This window comes from Carassius auratus, chromosome 7 (assembly GCF_003368295.1).
Source record: "Carassius auratus strain Wakin chromosome 7, ASM336829v1, whole genome shotgun sequence".
Lineage (NCBI taxonomy): Eukaryota > Metazoa > Chordata > Actinopteri > Cypriniformes > Cyprinidae > Carassius > Carassius auratus.
Window position 1 is genome coordinate 35,120,905 of NC_039249.1, and position 14,266 is coordinate 35,135,170.

Consider the following 14,266-nt stretch of genomic DNA (forward strand, 5'->3'; position numbering starts at 1 on the left):
CTTTAACCAACAGGATTGTGTGGTTTGAATATTTACTTTTTCATATATGCGGCAAAAACCAGCTAATCCATGTTCAGTAACTCAACAACCGACTAATATAAACACACTGTTGTCCAAAGTAGAGATTGGTCAAATCAAAATCTCCTTCCTGTCTACTAATGTTGGGCATATTTTAAAAAGGGTCTCATAATATTTATTTAAATGCACACAATTCATGTTGAGGTTGAATCTTTTTCTTCCATGTCAAACATACAGCTTTTCACCTAGACATGTGTTATATTGCCTGTTTGTTGTTATTTAGCTTTGGAGGCCAATTCTGCAAAATTCAAGCCAGGAATTCCGCATTAAGGTCTTTTAGGACAAATTTATTGTGGAATTGCTCTTTGATATGGTTTGAAGTTTTTTTGAGTACTTTTTTAAGGACTAAGAGTACCTTGAGCCAGGATGAGAGGAAATGTAACCTGAGGCAACAGCACCTCACAGTTTATTACCCCACTGATACAACTCTAAAGGGGTGTCTTAAATTCATATTGTCCTATTTAACTGACACCCAGATTACAGGAGTTGCAGTGAAGCCAAACATTTCTTTATAAGATTGATCATTTGAATGGTCATCTTCCAATTTAAGATCTCTCAAGTACTATGATAAAAGCAGTAAGTTGAAGGTAATCACAGTTCTGATTGTGGCAATGAATTAATAATTATTAATATTAACTTATTATTCAGTGGCCACGTTGTACTAATTTGTTTTATTTTTAGTTAAACCATGGCCACGATTGAATTAATATGCAGAAACTAATTAAGTCTAGGAACAAATTCCTAAAGGTCATTAATTGATAGACTGGACTTGAGTCATTTTGATTGCTTGTGGATCATTGTGATGTTTTTATCATCTGTTTGGACTCTCATTCAGACGGCCCCCATTCACCGCAGATGATCCACTGACGAGAAGGACATGTAATGCTATTTCTCTAAGAAAAAAAAAAGATGCCACATTCTTCCAACTGCAGCTTTGCTTTGTCGTTCAGCACAGGTGGTAAACAGCTCTTAACACACACACACACACACACACACCCCATTAGCTTTTCATTAAGCTGTCACACTTGTGTTGCTCATGCTGAAGATCCTCCTGTGCCATCCGGGCTAGCAAGGCCTCCCAAAGCTAATTTTCCCAGACATTACCAAATACTTGTGCTGTCTGTTTCCACAAGGCTCCTTCAGCTTGGTAACGCAAGAATGAAACAATCGGTGCAGTTATGTTGTTTTGAGTCATATCATTGGGGACGAAGGATGTGTGAGCCGTGCTTTGGTAAGTGTGTGTGTTTTTAACAGCTTGCTGACTGAGTACACGTTTACTCGAGAAGACAGGAGGACTGTGAGCACATGTAAATGTGTGGAAAACAAAAGCCCCTCGTTAATATGTAATTAAAAGATGTATGTATAAATAGATTAATGACATAACTGAAACTGAATCGAAGAGTGATTCAGTTTGATTAATTACAGCTGTTGACTCTCCAACAGTAAAAACATGGCATGCAACTCTCTCTGTAATAGGACTTTTTTTTTTCAGTTTCCATACAACATTGTTTTCTACTAAACCCTGACAAAATAAAAGTGTATTCAAGAGTGCTGTTAGTATACTTCTTCTAAACTGAAAACAAAATATTGATATACTGATTAAACTTTCAGTAAAGTGCTTATTAAAGATATATAAAAATGTATACTTAAAGGGATACTCCACCCCAAAATGAAAATGTTGTCATTAATCACTTACCCCCATGTCTTTCCAAAACCATAAAAGCTTTGTTCGTCTTCGGAACACAATTTAAGATATTTTGGATGAAGACCGGGAGGCTTGTGACTGTCCCATTTATTGTATGAAAGACATCGTCAGAATAGTCCATCTGCCATCAGTGGTTCAACCGTAACGTTATGAAGCGATGAGAATACTTTTTGTACATGAATAAAACAAAATTATGACTTTATTCAACAATTCCTTTGTCAACAGTCTCCCTGTGTCTCTTCACATCCCTCAAACTGCCTATGCACTTCTGTGTCAGCCGTGCCACAAGGATGCGCTGTTTTCTTAAGTATAATTAAGTTTTCTAAGGAAACTTGGCTAGAAATTGTGTAGTGAAAAGTGAGTTTAGCAGTTTAGAATAACAACAGACTTCCCATAAGTTCACCTTTAGTAAGGTTATATAGTTGCAATAGATTAGAAAACCTTAGAAGAAGACCAGTGTATACTTTTACAAACTAAAAAATGGGCCAGTCCTAAAAAGTGTTAAATTAAAATAGTACAGTTACAAGCATACTCACTACATAATATATATTTTGGAAAATATCCTTGGACTCAAGTTTACTTATTAAAATGAACTTGAAGTATACTTCTTTTTCTTAAGGGAATAATTTTAAATACAAACACCAACCCCACATATCTACTCTATCCATGTCCGATTTTGGTTTTGTCTGGACTCTGTGCACTTATTTTTCTTAATGGAAATCATTTCTGCCATTTCCCAATAGAGTTGGCTACAGCATTAGTTCGCGTCCCTTTGCTGTTAAAAACTCTGACAACTAGAAAAGTGCAAACGAGGCTTCAAGTTCGTCTCTTGAGTTCATATCAGCAGTACAATCTGTGGACAGCTGTACAATAGAGCCTTAACAGAGACAGTGACTTATGAAACAGCCATCCGACTCCCTGCTGTGTGTGTTTAACCCTTTCACAACTAAACCAGATAAAAAGCCAGTCTCGTAGGAGGATGAAAGCCCACGAGCGCGCTCAGAAACGGTTTTCCACACGCAGCCCGAGGTGAAGGATTCCTTCGATCTTAACGCTTTGTGTTTAGAGGCCTGTCGGGTAACTTCAGGAATGCTGCTCGGGTTGCTCCAGCACGGTTTTTTGACATTTCCCCATTGTGGCGGGCTGGCGGCCTCCGCTCGCATCCAAGGCCTTGTCGTCGTTTCAGGAATCTGGAAAACACTACAGGAGGAATGAGAGGAATTTTGCACTTTTCTCAGTCCCTGTTCTCCTCTCTCCGCTTCAGGTTATCCCCATGGCCGGGGCCCTTAAGTTTTCCTTTTGTTTTTCTTTTTGAATGGTGACCAACAATAACAACATCCCATAAACAATGGAGTTAGTTGAGTTGACGGGGGGTGTGGGGGGTGAAGTGTTATTGCGTTTGGCAGCTGCTGCGCTGGCAGGCTCTCGGCTGAGGGTTAGCAATGTGCTCTTTGTGGTAGTGAGAAGAGATATTATGTCAGTTCTTGGATATGCGGCAGGTCTCGCGGGACAGAGGACTCTGCATCCTCTAGTAAACCCCCTCTCTGTTCCTTTCTCACATGCGTTCATTTTAACAGGCACAATGCCACTGAATCAAATAACTCACAGTTCACAGATAGGCTATTTACTCACACATGATTCATAGAAAACCATCAGAAAGCAAAGTTGGTGTGCTTAATATTCAATTAGCTTATACAATACACTTGAAAAAAAAAGTGGTTTTGTAGAAAGGCCATAGAAGAACCATTTCGGGTTCCCCAAACAACCTTCCAGTTTAGAGAACAACCTTTAGTTTAGGGAACAGTTCTTCTAAGCAAATCTATTATAAACATGTTGGCTGTTTATTCGGATTTTTGTGCAACATTGTTTTTTGGACCCTCACACCCAAATCGGTTGTGTATAAAGGGGCAGGGCCTTGGGTCTCTCTGGTGCACAGGTGCTGGCCCTGTGTCGTTGCCATGACAACAGGGCTTGGTTGGCACAGGGTCCTGGCCGAGGTGTGTGCTCTCAGGTTACAGATTTTGCAACTTTTGAGGGCTCAAGGACTCTTCAATTCTTATAACACAAGACATGTAATCAGGAACAAGAGCTACACAAATATTACAAAAGCACAGTTGAGTGGAAATGTATTAACATGAAGGTCCCCAGTGTGAAAATAACAATGAAACAAAGCTGTAGTGTCAGATTAGAGGTTTTCATTATAGGTTTCTCACATATGCAAGCAATTTGATTAAAAAATATATAAAGCATGGTGAGCTATGCAAAGTTAAGATTCTGCTATAGTATTTGTGAAAGAATAACTGAAGGCTGGATTTCTTAAAGCATTCTTCTCACATGATCAAGGAATGACAGAATGAAGTGACCGCCATCTAGTGGTCATATATTTGTAAAACAAAACGTTCAAGATGTATATTTTTATTCAGAATCAGAATGCAAACAGCAAAATATGTTACTCCATTAATACACAAGCTTAAATATTAAAAGTGATTCATGAACATAATATTTTGAAGTGCTGACTAACAAAGCAACAAAGTTTACATTTTTATTTTATTTGAACTCATTTTAGTAATTCGTTCTTTCTAGTTTCAATCACATTCCCACACAAAATCTACACACACATTAAGATCCATACATCCTAAAAGTCTCATTTGATGCATGGTTGCAAAGAATTAATGTGTTTGTCTCAAAAACTCGATCCTCAGAGCGTGGCACATCAATCCTCCTGTTTATTCACTCAATTTTCCTCGGGACACTGGAATCATGATTTTGGCTTGAATGGATCAGACCAGATCTTCACACCTAATTCAAATAAGACACATAAAAGTCGATTAAATACAGAAACTAATGTCTGTTAAAAGCATTCACATGGGCCTAATGCAAATAAACTGTAATAGAGAATACATAATCCTACTATTTAATGATCCTATAAATCTAGTGTGTGATATGAGAGGTCACATGTATGTGTACAGTAGATGACACAATGACTTACCAGCAGGCTGCACATCTGCTTGATTGATTCCGGCTCGATTTACCTTCTGCATCTGTTCTGCAATTACAATGACACAAATGCAGACAGCATTAAGACAAATACTGGGGCAAATGCTGACACTTTTTAGGGTAAATCTCACAAAACAAGCTCTCTCCACTTTACTAGTAGTATTATCACTATTTTAATGGTTAAAACATTTTTACTTTATAATAACAGTGGCGTTCCATGTTATTTTATTATCACTAGTATATCTTTTTATTATTATTATTAAAGTTTTAGTAATTTTGTTACCTTGTCTTTATTATTATTTTTATTATTATTATTAATGTCTATATTTACGTTTTAATGTAATTTTTTTGTTTATTTATTTTTTTGTTATTTTAGTACTTCAAATAAACGTTGCCTTGGCAGCTAGATGAAATAACATACATGATATATAGTTTATTTTATTATTAATTTGTATGTTTTTAGTTTAAGTTAGCAATAACTAAATGGTGATGTTCCTCGTTAATTTATTAAATTATTTTTTAGTGCTGTTTATTTTTCCCCTAACTCATTAAACAAATTATGGATTACAAAACGCAATATAATTATACTTGATAGTTACTTTAGAGTGCTTTTCTTTTCTTCTCCTCCTTCTTTTTTTATTGTTGTTGTTGTTACATTGCTCAAAATTTTTTATAAAGTTCCTTTTATTTAATTCAGCGTTGATTAACAGCATTATTAGAATAAGGTAAAGTATAAATTGTTTACAATAATGCAATAACATGTGTAATAACGCGCATTAATGTTTTCACTTACTGAAGAAGTTTACTAACAACACACACAAGATGCATGATGTCATGATGATTGTGTCGTGTTGTAATAAACACTTACTGTAGTCTTCAGTGTGAGTGAGAGGATGGAAGAAGATCGGATAAAAGGCCACCGCGACTGCTGCAACGAAGCCTCCAAATATGAGCGTTATCCTCCTGTTAGCAGACATGATTATGATTATTTAAAAGATTGATTCACCTCAACCGAGGACAGGAATCAACTCTTCAATGCTCTTCCGGGGGGAATATTAAAAACAAGTTTAAAGTCTGTTATTATCTAACAACTGTTCTACATTGAATATTGCTTATATTTAAAAGTATTTTTATTTGAAGTGTAATATACATAAATGTGATATTATACTGGTAAAGGTGTATATTTTGAGCTAGCAGTATCGCAGAATATTATTTTCCCGCGGGTCTTTTATGTTGTCGCGAGGTCTCCCGTCATGCCCTGTGTGTGTGTGTAGTGTTGCTGTGTCAGTGTGAGCACGAGCAGGGATCTCCGTCTCTCATCGGTCATAATGTCCGGCAGTAACTCGTACAGACTGCGCTGCTCTCTCGCCGCGCACGAGATGGATGTCAGGGGGCTCGCCACCGCCGCGTTTCCCCACGGAGCCTTTGTGTCCGTGTCCCGGGACCGAACCGCGCGGGTCTGGGTACCAAACCCAAGGTACAGCGCCAGCTTCCTCCTGCTGTCTGTCTCTGAGACCGGGCTTCTTTCCGTTTCATTGGTTACTAAGCTGAGTGACAATACGTTTTCAGAGTTAAGTTAGTTAGTTAATGTATTGAGAGGGGTTGTCAAATCGAGCGAAATCTGGCAACTCATATCATCATAGCTGAAAGAAAACCGACCGGGTTTGGTTTCCTGACAGCGACCGACTATGAACCGTTAAAGGAGTAACGTTAGTTCACCCGAAATGAAAATGAAATCATTTGTTCACTCTCTTGTTGCTCCAAGCTCTTATAACTTATTTCACTCTCTGTGGAAAACAGCAGATGATCAGGAACCGGTTCACTTGAATCTTTTCCATACAGTGAATAGAGACTGAGTCTTTCTTCCTAACGTCTGCTTCCGTGTTTCACAGAAGAAAGAAAATCATTTTTTGGGTCAACTGTCTCTTTAAACTTCACTAAGCGTTCTCTTTTTTCACTGAGATTCAGTTTAGAGAAGATGTATTATTATTTTTTATTAGTCTACAGCACTGCCAAGTACAAAATAAATCTTGTAAACAAGATTTGTAATGTAAATAGAATAGATAATAAAGAACATTACCAATATCTGTTTATCTCTTCTGTTTTTTTCTTCTGCAGTGAAAACCAGGTTTTTACAGAGATGCACTGTATGAACGGTCACTCAAACTTCGTGTCTTGTGTGTGTATCATCGCTCCTAATGAAACATACCCCCGAGGACTCATCGCCACTGGAGGACACGACAACAACATCTGTGTGTTTTCACTAGATCGACCAGACCCTCTGTTCACCCTCAAGGGTCACAAAAACACAGGTCATGATATATTACAGTGATGTTACTACGTGCAGGTTGTCTCTAAATGCCACTCTCGAGCCATACCTGATGTTTTTTTGTGTTTGTTTACAGTCTGCACACTGTCAGCTGGCAAGTTTGGCACAATCCTAAGTGGCTCATGGGACACGACAGCCAAAGTCTGGCTTGGAGAGAAGTGCATGATGACTTTACAGGTAAAGTGGCATGGTTTTTATGGTATTGCGATTTGGCTTATTGTGATAAAAAAAAAAAAAATATATATATATATATATATATATATATATATATATATATAAATGAGCTCTGTGTTTCTGAGTGAAGCGTGTTACTGTGTTTTTTTTTTTTACAAACAAGCAGCTCATGATCCAGTGTTTTCAGAGTATCAGAGCAGCTTGTAATACACTTCTCTGCATTAACTTATCTCTGTATGTGTGGCAAGTTTGACTTGCTTTTAAATATGCATTTGGAAACACCAAATGCACCAAAACTTTCACCCAACTTTAAAAACTTGGCAGTTGGTGTTTTTTGCCAAAGGAAATGCTTGATGAAAACAGAGAAATAAAGTTGTACTGTAAAAAACATAACTGTACAATGCAACTTTGACAATGCAGTGATAATTTAAATTGCAAACATATTTTTAATCATGAAATCACATTTTGATATTTTTGTTGACACTGTTAAAGACTTTGATGCATTATAAAGGTATTCATAAAGTATGTCCTAATGCGTTAAATCTTTTCATAACTAATTGTAACATAACATAAAATGAATTATAATATTTGCAGATACACATAGATTGTTTGTCTTTTTAAATGCATTATACATTATGAGGGTCTAACAAAAATGGACAATTATTATAATGTATTATAACTATGGTTATAATTATTATTGAGATAATACATTGCATTATAAAATGCATTAGATATTTAAACATATAATTGTTTTTGTTTTTTTCCTGCAAATCATGCAGCCCTACATCACAGCTTTTCTTAAATGATGTTGTTGTTTTTCTTCTCCCCACACTGTACATTAAAAAGGGCGATCAGATATACTCCCATTGCCTGGAATCTATTTCAGTAGAGTGTGAGTGTGTGCTGCTGAACGGTTTCTTGTGTAATTGCTGCTCCTCAGGGACACGCCGCTGCTGTATGGGCCGTAGTCATTTTACCAGAGCAGGGCTTAATGCTGTCTGGATCAGCTGACAAGACCATCAAGTTATGGAAGGCTGGACGCTGTGAGAACACCTACACTGGTACAGTGGTGCATTTGATACTTCTCATGCTTTCCACAGTGAAACAATGTTCATGTGATGCTGAATATAGACAGTGTGGAGCTTGTTTAGTTTGATCAGATCTCCAGCAGGCGTCAGCATTAGTAAAGCTTGAAATGCAGGTTTTGTCTCCAGCTGTGTGAGATCTTTGTCACGTGTCTGTCCTGCAGGTCATGAGGATTGTGTGCGAGGGCTCGCTGTGATAAGCGACGTGGAGTTTTTCTCCTGCAGTAATGACGCCAGCATCAGACGGTGGATGGTGACGGGTGAATGTGTGCAGGTTTACTATGGTCACACCAACTACATCTACAGCCTTGCGGTCTTTCCTAACGGACAAGGTGCTTACTTTCAGTTTTGCTGTAGGTTCGATATGGTGCTACATATTTGTGCATAAAATCTTAATTATTTCCTGTACTGTCTTCTTTTTTCCTGTTCTAGACTTCATAAGCACGGGAGAGGACAGGACACTGAGGGTCTGGAGGAAGGGGGAGTGTTCCCAGACTATCCGTCTTCCTGCCCAGTCGGTGTGGTGCTGCTGCATCCTGCCTGATGGAGACATTGCTGTGGGAGCCAGGTATACTTCTTGTTTGTTTCATGTATCTAAACTATTTGCAGTTTATTATGCTGCATGACCATTTCACGTTTCTCTGAAGCGATGGCGTTATCCGCGTGTTCACCGAGAGCCAGGAGCGTGTAGCAAGTGCTCAGGACCTGCAGGCTTTTGAGGATGAACTCTCCAAAGCCATCATCGACCCCAAGACTGGAGACTTGGGTGACATCAAGATAGAGGACTTACCTGGCCGAGAGCACCTGAATGAACCAGGTGAATGGATTGAGCTATATTTTGAACACATGTAGCATTTTCAAGAATGTTCAGTGTCACTGTTTTATTATTTATATTCACACATATATATATATATATATATATATATATATATATATATATATTAATATATATATATATATATATATATATATATATTATTATGGAAGCCTGTTTCCACCACTGAAAAAAAAAAAAAAAGTCATTGCGACTTTATCTCAATTTTCTTGCAGTTGTGAGATATAAACTCACAGTTATTAGTTTTAAAGTCAATTATGACTTTTTTCTCTCAGAGCTTTATGATATAAACTCGATTCTGAGAATCAATAATTCACTAAGCTTATATCTCGCAATTCTGACTTTATAACTTGCTAATGCGAGTTTATGTCATGCAATTTTGAGAAAAATCTGAATTATGAATGTATATGAATTACTTTAAAAAAAAAATGATTAGTGGCGGAAACGGGCTTCCATAAATTATAGTATTTATTAATATCTTGATTTAGCTTAGGCTTTTATTTGAATTTTAGTTAAAGTTTTAGCAAGTCTGTTATGCACTTTTGTCATTTTTATTAGTTTTTGGTTGTTATTGTCTGATCAGTTTCTAGATAATTTAGTACTTCAATTTATTTTAGTTCATTTCTAATTTATGTTTTAAATCTGATATATGTATTTTATTGTATTTCAGCTTTTTCTAATAACAAATTATTTTGAGTCTATAGCTTATACTAACAACACAGAATGCTATATTTTTGTTGTTAGTTTTTTGCTCATAATAGATTACTATTTAGAAAACAAATATATCCTTCTAACTGCAAAAATGTATGTATTAAAAAATATTAGGGCCGGGACTCGATTAAAAAAATTAATCAAATTAATTAGAGGCTTTGTAATTAATTAATCGAAATTAATTGCATTTTAATCGCATATAAATAATTGACCTGAGAACAGTGAGAAGTAATGTTTTTTTTCACATGGATTTATAGTATACCATTGAATAATGACTGAATACATAAGCTTAAGCAACAAATTCGTTTATTTTTGTTCAACCAAGTCTAGCAGACCAGTGCAATTTTTGCCATGAAGTGTAGCAATAGCATATTTAGAAACAATTTAGAAATAGTACATTTCAGAAATTCAGGAAGCTTATAGGTGCTGGAACCTTCTGTAAAGTGTTTTAAGTAAAACACAATACTGTCAATTACATTCAGAACATTGGAATCCCTGACTATTAGAAAACATCTCTCTGTTGCTTCAGAGGCCATAACATACTAAGTCCAACTCTCAATAACCTTGGCCAAAACAATAAAGAGTTCAACATAAACTGTTGCACCAACAAAATAATACATAGTTCAACATAAAGTGTAAAGTCCACGCTAGCTGCTATATGTTTTGCGTTGAGGTGATACTTGAGGCTCGATGTGCTGCTGCGGTGATATGCGAACGCTAGTTGGTGCTTCAGTATAATCGGTCCGCCGAAACTCATCCAGTGAGAAACGTTCCGCGGTGCAAAAATAAGTTATTAAAAATGCGGGATTTTTTTTTCTGTAATTAATTAATCTTAGTTAACGCGTTATTTTTTGTGTAATTAATTAATCTCAATTAACGCGTTAAAGTCCCGGCCCTAAAAAATATGTATTATATTTAGTTCATTATAATAAATGTTTATTTTTGAATTATTGCTGTATATACCTTCTATCATATAATGCTGTTATATTATAGCATGTAACCATTTTGCTGACAGTATTATTATTATTGTATATGAGTAGGAAATCGGGATGGCCAGACGCGGCTCATAAAGGAGGGATCTAATGTTGAAGCGTATCAGTGGAACATGAGTGATGGACGCTGGGTGAAGATCGGGGATGTAGTGGGCGGGTCATCCCAGCAAAATTCAAAGCGAGTGATGTATGAAGGCAAGGTGAGACCCATGCTATTGATCCAATAGATGTTGTGCATAGTGTGGAAGTATGATATAGTCACTGTTAGCCTTCAGCTGCAGTTTTTATTGAGAAGTAATAATGGTCAACACTGGTAGTTTGTTGTGTGAGAGCTCTTACATGTCCAGTGTTGACTTTATTTGCGATCATGATGTAACCCTTGTGATTTCCCTGCCTACAGGAGTATGACTTCGTCTTCTCTATCGATGTGAATGAGGGAGGTCCAGGCTTGAAGCTGCCTTACAATGTGACAGATGACCCCTGGCTGACAGCTCACAACTTCCTGGAGAAGAACGACCTGAGTCCCATGTTCTTGGATCAGGTGGCTAATTTCATCATTGAGAACACTAAAGGCCACACTCTAGGCCCAGCACCCTCCTCGGCCACAGACCCCTTCACCGGTAACCGGAACGATATACATTCACATACGCACAACTGTCAGTCAGAGCTGAAGTGTGCTTCATATCCCTCCTGTCTTCTCAGGTGCGGGACGCTACATTCCGGGTTCAGTAGGTGGCGACCAAGGATTTGGCGCTGATCCTTTCACAGGTGGGCCTTTTTGAATGTCTTTTGTTATATGCTAATATGACATCTAAGTTATGAGAGACGTTAATGTTTGTTTAAGCAGGCGGTGGACGATATATACCTGGATCAGAATCCAGAGGCACAGTGTCTTCAAGCGGATCTGATCCTTTTACTGGTAAAATACATGCAATACATCCAGAGCACCACACGCATACGTGGATCATGTACAGTAATATACCTCTCAATCATCTCTAGGTGGCAGTGCCTATTCCTCTTCTGCTCTGAAAGCTACGACAAACATCTTCTTCCCCAATACAGATGGAGTTATGTTCGAACAGGCGAATACAACTCAGATTCTTGGTAAGTGACACTTTTTACAAATCAGAACTTGACTAAGTCTCTGTTCCAGATATAAGATGGACCACAGGCCTTTCAGTAGGGTTGGGAATCAAAAAATCAATTCCAATTCCAGAATCGGATATTTAGGGGTTGTTTACACCTGGTCACTTCATGCATTTTGTCTGATCGGCTAGTAAATGCCATCCGGAGCGCATTCGAGACAAATAAAACTCTGATTGCTCAAACCACTTCAGGAGGTTGTCTGAGCCACATATTTTATTCCATATTTTGAATAGATTTGAATTGGTTTTATTTTATATTTTAGTTTAAATTTTAGTTATTTAGTTGTGTGCTTTTTCTAAGTAGTTTTTAAGTTTTGGTTTTAATTGATTTATTTTGAAGGTATTAAAAGTACTTCAATGTAAATCGTATAACTTTTAAACCCTATGTAACATTTCGTCAATGTAATTTGTAGGTAAGCTTCGAGAGCTGAACAACTCTGCTCCTGCAGACCGTAAACTGAGTGACGCAGCACTGGACTGTCTGGAGAAGTTGTTGCATCTAGTTGCAGACCAGAAGAGTCAGGAGCAGCCCACGGCAGAGCAGATCAGCGTTCTGTGGAAAACTAGCCACTGGCCAGAAGGTAAGGCATTGAGCCTACATAACCTACAGTTAAATAAACAATTCACTTTATTAAGACTTAAACAAAGTATCAGTGATGGCAGGGGTGTTCAGTTCTGTTGCTGGAGGGCCATGGTAGAGTTTAGCTGATCTAATTAAACCACCTGAACCAGCTAATCAAAATCTTCAGTATTACTACAAACCTCTGTGGCCTGTTGCATGAAGCTAGCTGAATACAGTTTCAGAATAAGTTTAGAGGCGACCAAACACTTCCAACCTGGTTTAGCTCAAGTTCAGCGAGCTCACAAAGCTCAATATAAACGTTCTCTGTCAACTGGATCCCGAGTTTGTGATTAACTCTGAAGCGAATGCATCTGAAAGTGTGACACACACAGCAAACAGCAAATGAATCAACTGAATTCAATACTTCATATAGATTTAACTATGTCATAATTTCCCTCCTCAGACATTGTCTTCCCAGTGTTGGACGTCCTGCGTTTGGCTGTGCGCCATCCAGAAGTGAACGCCCAGCTTTGTGGTGGGACTGAAGGTGCCAGTCTTTGCAACCATCTCCTGGGTCTCATGTCTCCTGAGGGCAGGCCCGCAAATCAGATGCTGGCGCTGCGTACTCTTTGCAACTGTTTCTCTGGGTCCCACGGCCGCGCTCTACTCTTGGGTCAGCGTGACGCAGTCCTGTCCCGGGCCGGAGATCTCCGCGTCGTCTCCAACAAGAACATCCACGTAGCACTGGCTACCCTGGTGCTCAACTACGCTGGAAGGTTGTACGGTCAACCCACCGAGATCGAGGCGAAGGCACAGTGCTTATCAGTGGCCAGCACTGCCTTAGAGGTCGTACAGGACAAAGAGGCCATCTTCAGGCTGCTGGTGGCCCTGGGGACCACAGTGGCTGGTGACAGCACCGCAAAAGACCTTGCACGATCTTTGGGTGTCAACTCTCAGATTTCTAAATATGCCCGGGTCTCTGATCCGGCTAAAGTGGGCGAGTGCTGTCGACTAGTGCTTAATGAACTGCAGTGATGTTGTGAAGGTGAACCAGCTTCTCCTTCCTTTACTACTACTTCATGAGAAAAGCCCTCTTTCAGGTCTCTTAAACCTTAATCTATATATCATTAGTTTATATTTAAATTTTCACATTTTGAAGCCGAATGGATCTGAATGAACGCATGATGTGAATAAACACTGGTGATCAGTTGAAATCTTTCCTAAATCAAGGCTCATGTTATTGATGTAGATGAGTGTCCCCAGTGTTTGTGCTGTAATTATGCCCAAGCTGCATGTTTTGGTGACATGCTTTCAGTTTCTATCTTGATTTTGTCTTTTTAGCATTTTAAAGCCAAGTTTTCCTTTGTCCTTGGAGTGTTACAAGCTGTTTGTGCATATATAAGATCTGTAAAGTTCTCAAACCCAAAGAAATATTCTTTATAAAAGTTAAGTCTCGTCCATGCCTTCCAAAAACGCCTCATTTAAACACGCCTCCAGTTTTCAGTTCAATGTTTATGCAAAGAAAAAAGGCTTAACTTATTCTCGCTGTAGTATTGTCACTGCCGTGTCGTGAAGACGCTGTTTCCAAATTAGAGGCGTAACATTTCCGTCACATGCTTGAGGTATTCAGCCAATCACAATTCAATAAGATCA

At 38.2% G+C, this 14,266-nt stretch overlaps 2 protein-coding genes across 2 annotated transcripts; one reads left to right on the forward strand and one right to left on the reverse strand.

The window, feature by feature from the left end:
• Positions 1-4,182: 4,182 nt before the first annotated feature.
• Positions 4,183-5,841, reverse strand: smim20 (small integral membrane protein 20). The gene is made up of 3 exons (XM_026268684.1): positions 5,649-5,841; positions 4,773-4,829; positions 4,183-4,582 (listed from the first exon to the last, which is right to left on the reverse strand). Exons 1-3 carry the CDS (start codon positions 5,755-5,757, stop codon positions 4,542-4,544), a joined length of 207 nt encoding a protein of 68 aa, XP_026124469.1. The 5' UTR covers positions 5,758-5,841; the 3' UTR covers positions 4,183-4,541.
• A 169-nt stretch (positions 5,842-6,010) lies between these two features.
• Positions 6,011-13,838, forward strand: plaa (phospholipase A2-activating protein). Its single transcript, XM_026268683.1, has 14 exons — positions 6,011-6,257; positions 6,899-7,092; positions 7,186-7,286; positions 8,224-8,344; positions 8,533-8,700; positions 8,801-8,936; positions 9,016-9,185; positions 10,955-11,106; positions 11,307-11,526; positions 11,609-11,674; positions 11,754-11,825; positions 11,906-12,010; positions 12,465-12,632; positions 13,077-13,838. The coding sequence occupies exons 1-14, from the start codon at positions 6,109-6,111 to the stop codon at positions 13,646-13,648; spliced, it is 2,394 nt and encodes a 797-aa protein (XP_026124468.1). The 5' UTR covers positions 6,011-6,108; the 3' UTR covers positions 13,649-13,838.
• The last annotated feature ends 428 nt before the right edge of the window (positions 13,839-14,266 follow it).

Excerpts from the sequence above, each read along its gene's own strand:
- smim20 (XM_026268684.1), bottom strand. The coding sequence starts at position 5,757 with ATGTCTGCTAACAGGAGGATAACGCTCATATTTGGAGGCTTCGTTGCA. Across the intron at positions 4,830-5,648 it reads CACTCACACTGAAGACTACA|AACAGATGCAGAAGGTAAAT; the intron begins GTAAGTGTTTAT and ends TTGTAATTGCAG. Across the intron at positions 4,583-4,772 it reads AGCAGATGTGCAGCCTGCTG|GTGTGAAGATCTGGTCTGAT; the intron begins GTAAGTCATTGT and ends TATTTGAATTAG.
- plaa (XM_026268683.1), top strand. The coding sequence starts at position 6,109 with ATGTCCGGCAGTAACTCGTACAGACTGCGCTGCTCTCTCGCCGCGCAC. Across the intron at positions 8,701-8,800 it reads GGTCTTTCCTAACGGACAAG|ACTTCATAAGCACGGGAGAG; the intron begins GTGCTTACTTTC and ends TTCCTGTTCTAG. Across the intron at positions 8,937-9,015 it reads GACATTGCTGTGGGAGCCAG|CGATGGCGTTATCCGCGTGT; the intron begins GTATACTTCTTG and ends GTTTCTCTGAAG.